Source organism: Prinia subflava, chromosome Z, assembly GCF_021018805.1.
Source record: "Prinia subflava isolate CZ2003 ecotype Zambia chromosome Z, Cam_Psub_1.2, whole genome shotgun sequence".
NCBI classification, from domain to species: domain Eukaryota; kingdom Metazoa; phylum Chordata; class Aves; order Passeriformes; family Cisticolidae; genus Prinia; species Prinia subflava.
The window spans coordinates 29,115,291-29,128,291 of record NC_086283.1 but is presented as its reverse complement, the minus strand read 5'-3'; the positions used below and the strand labels follow the sequence as shown (position 1 = coordinate 29,128,291).

The following is a 13,001-nucleotide window of genomic DNA, read 5'->3' as shown; positions in this document are numbered from 1 at the left end:
GCTCTATCCACACTGTCCTGCCAAAATCTGCTTATCTTTTTCAGGCTATTCCTTTATTTTGCATCATCTCTTTTCTCCAGACAAAAGTCTTTGGTGAAAGAGTTATTATACAACATCAAAGCATTCCTTCTGTTGCTCTTATCTCCTTGATCCTGACTTGAAGACTATAAGCATACTACAGGCAGATGGCATCCTACTTATTGTGCACTCTATGAACTCCACAAATCTTGCCTAAAATATGCATAAAAAGCGTGCAAAAGTGTGTATTTCAAAAAGCACAAATGAAAGTAGCCTGAAGGTATGAGCAATTCCCAAAATAGCAATGAAACACTTGTATACTTCAAATATGCTTCAAAAACAATTTCCTTTTTTTCCCTCCATGAGCCTGGTCTTAATATTGCAAAAGCTGCCCATGGGCCAGAAAAGCATGTCAGTATCATTGCTGAAAGTTTTTATTATAATTGCTGAATATACAACCTTCAATTGCTGAAGGTTTGAGTTTAATCTGAGTGTAAATGCTGTGAATTACATTCTGACTAATTTGAGCAAGGCGTTTTTCTCTCTGCCCAGGAAAACTCACAGAAAGAGACAAATGGCTCACATCTATGCTGAATTATGTGATACTGATTCTGTTTCTGACATGAGAATTAATCTGAAAGTAAAAAAAAAGCCAAACTTGTCAGAATTGATCATTACCTTGCTTTGATCATTCTTATGAAGAAAACAAAAATTCCTAAACTTCAATACTATTTCAGTCCTTCATGTTTAGGAACAACATATTTGTTTTTACCACCGTGTTTTACAGAAGCAATCTGATAAAAAGACCAAAAATAGGACAAATGTATTCAACATACAAATCTTTCTCTACAGGAGTAATGGAAGAAAATCAACTTGAGATTTAAAAATGGCATACATCTGATAAGAACATTTTTTAAGTTTTTCCACACAGTAAGCCACCTGTAATCTCCAGTCCATCACTAACTTTTCAATAACCCAGCCTACCCTCCTCTCATTGCTTCCAATACCAATGAAATTTTGGTCAAGGTGGAAAAACTGGGCTCTAGCAGTAAAAATCTGCATGTCTTGCATTAGCTCTACATCTGACCTCTCTGTCTTAACATATTCACACTTGTATTGGAAAAACATGGTTCCTGAGCCAATTTTTGTCAACATGAAAAACTAATGATTAGGCTCACAGTATGTAGCTGGATTCTGTTCTTCAGTTGTTATCTGACACTATTCAGCTAATTTTTTGTTTATATTTTATGGTTTATATCACTGCTATTCAGGTGAAATGGGACCTCATACTATAAACAATCCAACAAAAACCATTTGCAAAGTAAACCGAGAACACTGTTACAATTAGGCTCTTGTTGAACTTGTGGCCCCTTTGGATATAAAAACACAAGATTAAAAATAAGAGGTACAAAAAGCATAGGTTAGTGTGGTTATATCAAGAAATTAGCACAACATGAAAATCAGAAAACCAATAATAAACTTCACCAGCCAGTGATGTTACAACAAAATGTAAGAGAAGGCCTAGGCACAAAAGTAACATTCACTTAATAAACATATTAAGGCAGGGAAGAATTCCATAATTAAATAGAAACTTGAGTATTTGCATTCATTTTTTCACCTTAAGAAAATCCTGACAAGAAAATTCAAATGAAAACCACCAAACAAATCCATCAGAAAAAAAAGCAACATTTAACATTAGTATCACCCACTTACTAATGACACTCACCTATTCATGATACTGCAATAGAGTTGGAGCACCACACATATCCTACAATAATTTCGATTAGGCTACAAAAATCGTATTAAAAAATGGCAGCTTATGAACACCTGCAAAGTATAGAAACCCTTTTGAATTTTCTTAGGAGGGCAAGGAAAAAAAAACACATTAATGAATGGCTTTCAAAGATAATGCCAATGACATCCTGCAGGGAACTGTCGCTCCTTATGCTAATAAAATCTCTGCAGCATTCTGCTTTTTTTCCAAAAGAATCTTCCAAAGACGCTAACATTTTTATATATACGTAGAATATGCATGTGTGTATGTGTGTGTGTGTGTATTTATTTATAAAAAGGGACAATAAAGGGATGAAATACCCACCAATGCAGATCAGTCCTGTAGGGTCCAACTTGCTGCCAGATGAACACTCACAGTGGAACGAGCCAAGGTTGTTCCTGCAGGCACCATTGACACATGGGCTGCTTTCGCATTCATTTATATCTGTAAACCAGAAACCAAAGACATTATTAGAACAAACAGAGTGCTTCTGACAAGTATTACGCAGTAATTTATACTCTCTAAATGCTGTTGTGGAATGTGAAGGCCGAGGACTGTATGAAATATTTGCCCCTCCACTCCTCCCAGCAAGGCATTCAAAAGATACATGAACAGACATGTAGCCTGTATTTTGAAGAGCACATAGTTTGGAAGTGTTAATTAAATGGCCCTTTTCTACAAGAAGAGTTAATTTCCAGCACCACGGGCCATAAAGTTCTCCAGCATCAATTACAACTGTCCCGTGAGAAAACTTTTTTTCACATAATGCAAATGCATTCCCAGCTACACCATGCAGAGGACAAAGCCCTCATTGTTTTTGCCATTTATGGCTCCATGAGAAGAATTAAGAAAACCCTGTCAGAAGCAAAATATCATAATGCTGGCTGCAATTCTCTAGTTATGGAAACGTTGAAGAAATAGCAGTTGCAATTGTAATACTGTAAATGGTACTTCTCTTTAGCCCCAAAATCCTGTTTATTATCCCTATGAGGTTTTGAAGCCTGTTCATATGGAAGAATAGGACCCCTGCAGACAGCACTATTTGCTAATTTTTCTTTTACGTGGAATTAGTTTCAAGATTAAAACAATACAAACAAATTCTCTCCAAGAAGAATTGCTGATGCATATCCACCATTTCTTTCTGAACCCAACCAATTTAATTTTTTTATATGCAGCCTGAATCAAGCCATACATTCTAATCTTAACAGTTCCCTTTGGTGGGACAGAAGTAAAAAATGTTTAGTGCTTGCTTGTGTTTGCCAGCAGTGCTAGAGGAATGTCTTGTAATATCTATAAATTAAACCAGCTCACTTTAAATTAATTATAACCTAATAAAATATCTAGTTAAGCACTAGAGACATTAATAGCATCAAGAGATCACTTTCAAGACAAATTGAAATGTGCTCCACATTTTTTTCTAGGAGTTACAACTTGCTATTTTGATATGATGCATCAAGCCTTCATTTCACTAGAGATGTGCATCACAGGAAACAACAGGTATTTAAATATATAATTTATATATAAATATATAATTTATTAATATGCATGTGTTATTAAAAAAAATGAGAGAGAGAGAGAGAGAGAGATAAAAATGTCCAGAATGAGTAAACTTTGGAAACTCTAATGTCTCTCCATGCCAAAAGCGAGTACTTAATTTAGAAGTCAGCTATCACAGATCCTTTACTTAACGGACTTATCCACAAAGAGCAAACAGGACCTGACTTTGACTGTCAGCAACTTTCTGAAAAATGATAGAGCTTTACTTTTCTGACGGCTACTCTTAAACTGTGGATTGCCCATTTTACAGACTAACCATACACAGATACAGATACAGGCATGTAAAATCTAAGAGGCTTTATCAGGTCAGGACAATGTGCCTCATTGTTAGTTCCAAGAGAATAAGCTCCAAGTCTCTTTGCATCCAAGCTGGCAATCTGGAGTCCTCACCAGCAATTATCTGCTCTGCACCACTGCCTTCTCCTCCCTGTGAATATATTTTATATTCTATTACCTCAGTTTTTATTACCTCAGTTTTTAATTCCCCCTGCCTCTGCTTCTTCCCACTCCGTCCCCAGACAGCAACACAGGGTAGTGGGGAGTGTTCTCTGCTGCTTTTGCAGAGAAACTAAGTGGTGCTTAAGATCATAAATCATACTGACACCAAAAAGTAATCTTAAGTATGTGCTTTATGTCAAATAATCCTCTGAATAGAAATGTTCAGGGAGAAAGACACACTTTTGCTTTCTGTCCATCTGCCATCTTGCATTCAGAAATTTGTCTAGCTTTAAAAAAAAAAGTGAGAAAAAATTGAAAAGACAGGACAAACTAACAAGACTGAAGTGGTGTAGTCCAAACCATAATGAGTGTTCCTCCCTTCTTTTACTAAGTTGCAATGTCAGAGAAATTTCCATGAGGGACCAGGCATCATCTGGGAAGGTACTTAAAGCTCAAAATGGGCGATTTTCATGTAAAGTGTCACACTGTTTTAACAGCTGGCATCTGACCTCACACAGGTTTGCACAGACACAACCAATGTGCAAGGCAAAATAAAAAGCAGACACGTGCCACTATCCAAAACATCCCTTCAAGAAGATCCATGAAACAAACTGCTTCACGTTTATGGGGGTAATACAAGGTTATCATGTATATCTTTAATTTTCCCTGGCATTTAGCAAGGTAGGATTACAACCAATTTTCTTCTAAGAAAAGATGTATTTTGTTTCAAATTTTCAGAGTTTAAATCAAAACCTGACAAAAAATAACTGAGGGACACACCTGGAAGCCAATGTCCCCAAAAATACAATCAAAAAAGGGAGTAAGTGGAGACAAAGGGGCCAAAGTTGAACATCTTTTGAAAAGTAGAGGCAACTCTCTTGGCTTCATGGGCCGTGCTCCAGACCCTTCTGCATTTGATATGCTTTAGCACTATGCTAAGTAAGAAGAAAAAAAAGAAACAAAACCCCAAACTAAATGAATTTGGATAGTAGTAGGCTGATAATAGTGCATTGACTACATCCCAAAATCACCATCCAGGGAAAAGATTAGAGATGATATTAAGTGTATTTCAGCACTAGTGCGCTGCTGAATCAAGTGAAAAATATCATATGCACAATGTAAACAAACTCCAAATATTGTTTCCCTGTACCTTCTCAGAATATTACTGAATGTAAGTTTTAAAAGGGTAAGCAAGAAACCAAATGGATTTTAACACTATTTTGTAAGGTAAAATAAAATGCACTATGTATGAAGATTTTTACTGAGGTGTGTTTTAAATTTTTTTTTCTCAAGTGAAGTGAGTGTACATTGTAAACGTCAGAGAAACAAAAATTGAAACAGTCCGCTGTACATTCCTGGAAATGAACTTCAAAGCACATCTGGTTTGCATTTAACTAGTTATGTCACTGGAAACACAAACTAAACCGTGGAGCTTGTCATAAAAATCTCAACTTTCACGGACTCTGGAGCCTCAAACAAGTCTCCTACTCCTTGCAACAAACTGATGAAAAATTTCAATTGAACTACAAACAAAACCAGTGAAGGGTTTTGTTGTTTCTTCAGAGTTGCTGATGAGAGTCATATTAAAAATTTCTTGGTGACTAATAAGCATCAGAGCATTTTCAGTGCTCAACACAGAGCTCCTGACTACAGCAGGCTTTTACAACCAGTGAAACTGTAACTCCAAAAGAAATTACAAGAAACAGGATTTGGGCAGAAAGAGAATAATTTCTTTCTCTGCTGCCAACCCTGCATTACTACTGCCTACCCAACATGAGTAAAACCACAACGCATTTAATAGGTTTTACAGACACTTGTATATAAAACCCCTCCTGACCAGTTTTTTTACTTCATTGGTTAAATTTAGAGGTCAGACTAATGACAAGATTCAAGATGTATTAATACTAATAGTACCATTACCATTAAGAAATAAATCTAAGTTTACTGTTTGAAAATGTACATTTTATTTCAACAAGATTGGCTGGGTTGTCTGCATTCTGGCTCCTCACCCATCCAGCTTTAGGTCAGTGTTTTATGCTCTGATGTTCGTGGCAGTGAGCACCTCCCTATACCATACTACGTCAGTTTTTCCATCTAGAAGATTCCTCAAGAAACATGTACCTTAAGGGCACGCAATACACTGTTTTCACAGACAGAAATCTTCCAGTGCACAGACACTGATCACAGAGGCAAACACAGGAGTATAAATTCCTGAGCACTGTGGGTAGATAGGCACTGAGACAAATTGTCACAGAAAGCTCTGTAAATCCATGAGGTTGGCACAAGAAAAGCCCACTCCGAACAAGTGGTACCAATTTGTAATATGTAGAAAGATCAAGAACTTTTAAAGGTGACATCTGAAACCCACATGTATTAAAATATAAAGGAATATAATTTATTTTGCATAGAAGGGGTGAAGATGTTTTATATAGAACATGTGAATGAATTTATACTGCCAGAATTTAAAACCTTTCTACTTTCCTTTCTATGTGCTTGCTTAGCTGTATGGCAATAACTTCTACCTGATCAATAATAATAAGGAGCTGAGGACAGTGATATCTTCCACCACTTCAGAAAAATCTGGATGCTTACACTGGTTCACATAAAGTGTTTTGCAACAAAGAATGACAGTTTCTTCATCACTCAAAGAAATGCAAAACCATTTACTATAAAAACTTTCTAATGATTACAAATACTGAGATTTTGTGGAACCAAACAAAAAATAAAGGAGAAGACCAGTAAAATTCTACTACTCTGAATAAGAATTAGGAGTTGGCACATAAGTTAATGCTTCCAAATTTACTTTTTTGATAGTTTTCCATATATTTTTAAAAATAATTAAAATTTATCATTAGTTTCTGCTATATAACATTTTTGTTGCTTTAACATCTGTGTTAAATAGTAATGTAAGAAAGTGATTTTGATTATACTGTAAAAATAAAGGACAATTTTAGTATTACTAGGCAGTAATACCCAGGTCCTGGAATGCATCACAGATAACAGGATTTGATCTAGAATTATCTATCACCACAGACTGAAGGGAAAGAAGAAGGGAGAAAAGAAAAAGGAGACTCTGTGATCAAGACAGATTTCCCTAGATGACAGACATGGTGTTCCCGCTACATGATCAAAGGCAAGCACATATTCCCCCCTACTGTAGTTTAAAAATGTTGTAGCTAAGCAAAGGAAAACATTAGCATATAAAAATCAAATGATCACTTTGAAAGAAACTCAACAGCAATACCTAACACACTAAAAACCAGAGAAATTAAAAGAGAAATGTGAAGATTTATGCAATATCACAGTTCTCTCATTTCCTCTGGTATCTGCCATCACTCCTGTGACCGTTTCGCTTTGATGTGACACAATAAACAACAAATCTGACAGGATGTGCAGGTTCCTCACCTTCGCAGGTGTCTGTCTCCGAGCTGAAGAGGTAACCCTTGGGGCAGGAGCAGCTGTAGCTGCCCGGGGTGTTCCGGCAGAGCCCGTTGTCACACAGCAGCCCATTCACAGAGCACTCATCAATGTCTGCAGGGACAGGGGACAGACCATGACCAAAAATGACATTTCTTACTTTCAAAGCTCTAATTCATTTTCAGGTTTTTACTGCAAAAACTTCTGTTCTGCCTCTGAAGTTTTTTCTTTCACTAGAAAACTCAAAAATTCATGGTTAGTCTTAAAGAATAATTATATTTTCCTGCAATGACCTTTGTCATTTGAGTGTGGTCAAGGACCTTGGTCAAATGACAATGATCTTTGACATTTGTATGACTACACAGTATAAATTAATGAAGGTCTACTTGCTTTGAAAATGGTATTTTAACTATTTGGGGTTTTTTACACACACAAACAGAATTGTGTTAATTACTGTTAAATTAATTCTAAATCTGTTTTATAGGTTAAAATTGTTTTCTTTATCCATGAAGTGGATTAAAATCTATCCTGTACGGTTCATGTATGGCAGCCATCTCAAGAGTACACATGTACCTCTCCTCCAGAGGAACACTGTATTTTCAAAAAACTCCTATGATTACGACAAGGATATCAAGCACACTGACTAATCCCATATATTAACATAATTTCCTGAACTCCTCTTAATTGAATTGAAAATAATTCTAATAAAAAGTAATCTGTCTTTCTCATTTGCCTACTATTTATTCTATTAAAGAAGAAAAAATATAATTTTAAGCCTTTTCCTCTAATGCCCACCACATGTCGAAATAACCTTTGTTTATAGAAGAATATTGATAGGATAAGTCAGAATAAACATGAAATTTCATCCTGCTTCAGGTTGTCTCCTCTTTATTGACTGCTTGATTTCCCAAACCTAATACTGCATCTGAAATCTTAAATCAAATATATTTCTAGAGAGTTTTTAAGTTTAAAAATACATAAAGTGAGAATGGAATATAACTACAATCTGGAGAATTTTGGTTTCCTCAACTACTTTAGATTTTCCAGGCTGTGCTTATTCCTGTAGGATTCAGACAACAAAGCCTAAATTTCCCCAGATGATGAGTACAAGATTTAAGTTTGGCAGCTATGAATTAAAAAAAAGCTTTTCTTTAATAACCTGTCTTAATTTGGCTTCATCCGATTTCAACCAAGGAAAGGATGATAAATTTGTAAACTGATACTTTCAAGAGTAATTTTGAGCTTGTTGTATGATCCTTCAGCCCAAATTGTGCAGTGTGATGAATACATTATTTCATTAGAATCTCACACAATAACTTCAGATTTGGACTGTAATCTGTTGTGTTATGTTCTGTAAAAACATCGAACAATGTAGCTCATGATTTAAACCCACTCAGACCTGACAAAAACACTGCATTTTTACTGATGACCATTTTTATTTCCTGGCATCTCATAAACTGTGTCATTAATTAAAATCTGTCAACCTTTTATTTGAGTGTTCATACTTAAATTCTTTATGGAAAAATGAGAAGAATAAACACATCCTCACATTCAGTCAGCTTTATCTTTATTTAAGTAAATGCACAGATTACATTAGCACTTACCTAATGGCAAGAGTAAGTAGATAAATAAAACCCCTTCCCATAAAATCCACTTGGAGAATGAATATTACACAAAGCATTTTAAAAATAAAAACACCAGTACTTTTCTGCAGCAGTGCTTTTCCTGCCAAGAGTCGTGTTTAGGGCTTTAGGAAGTAACTAGATGTAAAGTTACTTTATTCAAGCAGATGAAAGGAGACACTTTCTCTACTTTGTGTTTGCTTTGCATCACCAGGAAGGAATGTTTGATATGAGAACTGTACTACAGCTATATAGACCAGGTTTTCCCCAGCAAAACTGCTGGAGTTTTGTTGAGCACGGAGCAACAGGGAAGTTGAGCAATGGAGACAGGGAAGTAAACCTTTAGTGAAGAGAGCAGTAATTCACTAAAATAAATAAATAATTCACCACAGTACTTAAGGACAATACTTTGGACATCCTAAAGTGGTTTCAGAGAGATTTCCATTAGCTTTTAACTTAAACAAACTTTGCCTTTCTGCTTAAAATTACAAGGCTCTAAGCAACACGACTGTATAATGCTGTTGTGGTATAATACACTCTTTTTTTGCATGGAAGAATACCCAAAAGATAAAACACCCCACTGGGTTTCATGTATGACTATGAATAATAAAATTAATTAGATGGAGAGTGAAACCTGCAGCGTTACCTCTTACTTACACTTCCCAAACAGCAACATTCATCCACCAAATTACAGGAAAACATACAGTAAGAATAACAATTTTGCAGTGATTGAGAAAAGCGTCATTCTAGGATTTCTGCATTTTCATTTTAGCTTGAGGAAGTAGATGTCTTGCAACCTAAGTTCTGTCAGGTCAAAAAAGCATCAATGCAATGATAAATAATTCAGCCGCAATAAAAAAGCAACAAATAACTTACCCACACAATTGGTTCCAGCAGGATCAGGCTCGTAGCCACTGTTGCAGTTACAGCGATAGGTGCCACGCAGGTTTTCACAAATCCCATTGGAGCAAATATCAGGATCCAAAGCACACTCGTTAATATCTGTGTTACACAACAACAGAAGATAATCAGACACTGACAGGTATGACAAACCTGCTCCTGTTCTCACAGGTGTGGGCAGCACCTGACTCACTGGATGCTGGGGCTCTAAGTCAGAGCCAAGACACAGCACAGGTGCAGCCCAAAGGTTGAAAGAGGTGATTATTCTCCTTTATTTGACACTAGAATGCCAAAACTGGAATACTGTGTCCAATTTTGGGCCGCTATACGTGGGCCCAGTCCTAAAGCCTCTTAATGCACCTAATGAAGCCTGTCATACTTTTGGCACTCCTTGTCAAACTCAGCCCAAGTGCCCTAGCTTTCCCAATCCCATGCTTACACATCTGGGCAACTTTCTTCTATTCCTCACAGCATTCTTCTCTGGTTGCACTGACTGTGCATTTCCTTCTTATACTTCAGTTTGATCCTTATTCAGCCATGCTGGTCTTTGCCTTCCTTGCCTGATTTCTTACACATCGGAACAGAGAGTTCTTGTGATCTCAGGAAAATATCCTCACAACTCTGTTCTGCTTCTTGACAGCCGAGGGCAGTTTCCCAGGGAATCCCATCCACTGATACCTTAAGAAACTGAAAGTTCATGCTCATGAAATTCAGGGTCTTTAGTCTCCACCTGGCCCATAGCCCTCAACTCAGCATGAGTTCTAACAGGGCATGACCAATGCAGTCCAGGCTGCCATCAGTCTGGACATCACTAATTAGTTCATCTGTGTAGGTACTCAACAGGCCCAGTAATGCCTCTGCTCTATATTTGAACTATCACCTGGTTTAAGACATTTTCCCCTCGGAGTGCTCCAAGTTTCTCCTGGACTACACACAGCTCATGTCAGTGTGGCCAAATTCCCTCAGCGGCATCAGTGCCTGGGGTGTAAGAAAAGGCTGAAGGGATGGATTTGTTCAGCTGAAAAGAGGGAATATCAGAGGGACTTCTAACAGCACTTCCCTGCTTTTAGCAGATGATTACAGATATGATGGAGCCATATTCCTCTTTGAGTTGAACAGCCACATGGCAAGAGACGACATTTGCAAAATACAACAGTGGAAATTTAAACTAAAACACCAGGAAAACAATTTTTCACCATGAGTGTGGATAAGTACTGGAAGAAGCTGCCCAGAGACTACAGGAACTCCATCCTTGGAGATTTTCCAAAATCTACCAGGCAAAGCCTTGAGAAATGGTTCAACTTTGTTGATATCCTTGCTCTGAGCAGAAGGTTAGGTTGGATGACCTCCAGATATCCTTTCCAACCTAAACTGACAGGGAACTACATAAGAAAAAGCTTGATGCAAAATACCTAGCCTGTGCACCCAGAGCCTGTGGTTTAGGGATCTAGGTAAGAAGTTATAAATTACTAGGTGACACAAGAATTTTTCTAATACAGAAGTAATGCATAGGTCAAAACTACAGCATATTCAGTCCTATAAGAACTTGTCAGAAATTTAAATTTTTTCTCAGAACAGGATGATGGATGAGTTATATTCCCTGAACTTACAGTCTCATATAGAATTTCTGCTGTAGTTGGAAAAGTCAAAAATATTCATATATTCCTCTTCTATAAGAAGAGGAACAGACTAATTTTAATACTTTTTGTCTCTGAGGAAAAGAGCATTTTTCAGTATTTTCCTTCTTCTCATATGGTAAGCCCATTACTTGAAATAGTTCCCTTCCCAAGCCCTGGAAAGAAAGGGTGCTGGCATAGCTGTGACTTCATGAAAGGCTTGTTTTGTACTTGTAGGGCTCAACTTTCTGTAAAGAGCATTTCCTCTTTAATCACAGTGCAATTTAGATGGTGATTTACATTTAATCATATATGCATTTGGAAAGAAACATGCTATCCCTGGATAAAACTCAATGCTATGAGACAACCGAAAAACTTGGTAAGAAAATACTATTTGGCATACTACTTCAGATTTGTATTTTCTTTAGAGCAAAATGCATTCTGTACCTTACTAGGCATGTTTGAGTCTTGGGGACAAGCCACACAAGGAGTGTACAGGCAGTGACAGGAGCAGCAGCATGAATATTGGCTGCACTGTTGCTGTACAAGACATACAGAGAACCCTGTGTTTGCTTTAGAAAGCTGAACAAAGGAGGACTTTAGTTGAGACATGAACCCATGATCTTTGTCACGCATTTGGTAGACAGCACAGTTGTTTCAACATTTTAATGAGAAATTGTATTTTCCATGTGTCCAAAACTCCACATACACCTCTCTAGCAGGCTACATGCAAATTATTATGGTAGGATGATGTTTGTACAACTGTTTTGCTGAATGCTGACATTATTTCTCTAAAATTTGGAGAATCTTCAATGCACCTTGTATAATTCACTGAAAAGTAAACTGAGAGAATTTATAAATTCTATGGATTTCAAATTAGTCATACAAGCTTACAACATATTAAGTAATGAAGAAGAAAAAAATATGCAGACACTTACAGTACTGAACAAAACCAGAATTCCTTTCATCGAAGTGCTATTTTTAAACATTATTTAGGCTACTTCTAAATGCAATTATGGGAGTTCTTATTCTGCTCCTGCTGCATAGAATAGGAGTTCTAATGCTGGCAAGGATAATTATTAACACATCAGACAAATACCTAGAAATAAATTTTATGTTCCTATATTCTCCTATTCCTTTTTCAACCCATTTTACTTTTATGGCAGCAGCAGCATGCTTTTCCCCTACTTCAGATATGGCTCAGCCATTATTTTTAAAATCCCTGTCTCGTGGTACTAGAAAAAGGACTGGAGCTTTACAGTTCCCAATTCTAAATGCAAGCGGTAGCTTTCAGGACTTTTTGTAAGGATATGTTTTTTCAGTTAAGCTCCATTCCAATTTTTGACTCTACAGAGAAACAATCTGTCCATGGAAATGATCCATCAGTCACAGGTCAGAACTCTGAAACAGTTTACTTTTTTTTCTTGGTAGGGTCAGGCAAAATCATTCACTGTTCTAGAGAATTAATTTCAGCCTTTTCTCTAGACAACATTCAAATGCTGTACTTTGAGAATTAAAATACTAAAATCACTATATTAATCTTGAGGTTAAGCGCTACACTCTAGTACATTATCAAAAAATGTAATTCTGAGGATGGTTTGGGTTTTTTTAGACTTTGAACTATTACCCTGGGGTGACTTTATCATGCTGAATTGTTAA

At 36.7% G+C, this 13,001-nt stretch overlaps 1 protein-coding gene across 1 annotated transcript in view; it reads right to left on the bottom strand.

The window, feature by feature from the left end:
- Nucleotides 1–13,001, bottom strand: part of FBN2 (fibrillin 2) — a 129,589-nt gene that overhangs the window by 62,652 nt on the left and 53,936 nt on the right. The window contains exons 18-20 of the mRNA XM_063422860.1: nucleotides 9,703–9,828; nucleotides 7,193–7,318; nucleotides 2,117–2,236 (exon numbers count right to left, since the gene is read on the bottom strand). Of these exons, the coding sequence (XP_063278930.1) occupies nucleotides 2,117–2,236; nucleotides 7,193–7,318; nucleotides 9,703–9,828 (372 nt within the window). The remainder of the gene's footprint in view (nucleotides 1–2,116; nucleotides 2,237–7,192; nucleotides 7,319–9,702; nucleotides 9,829–13,001) is intronic.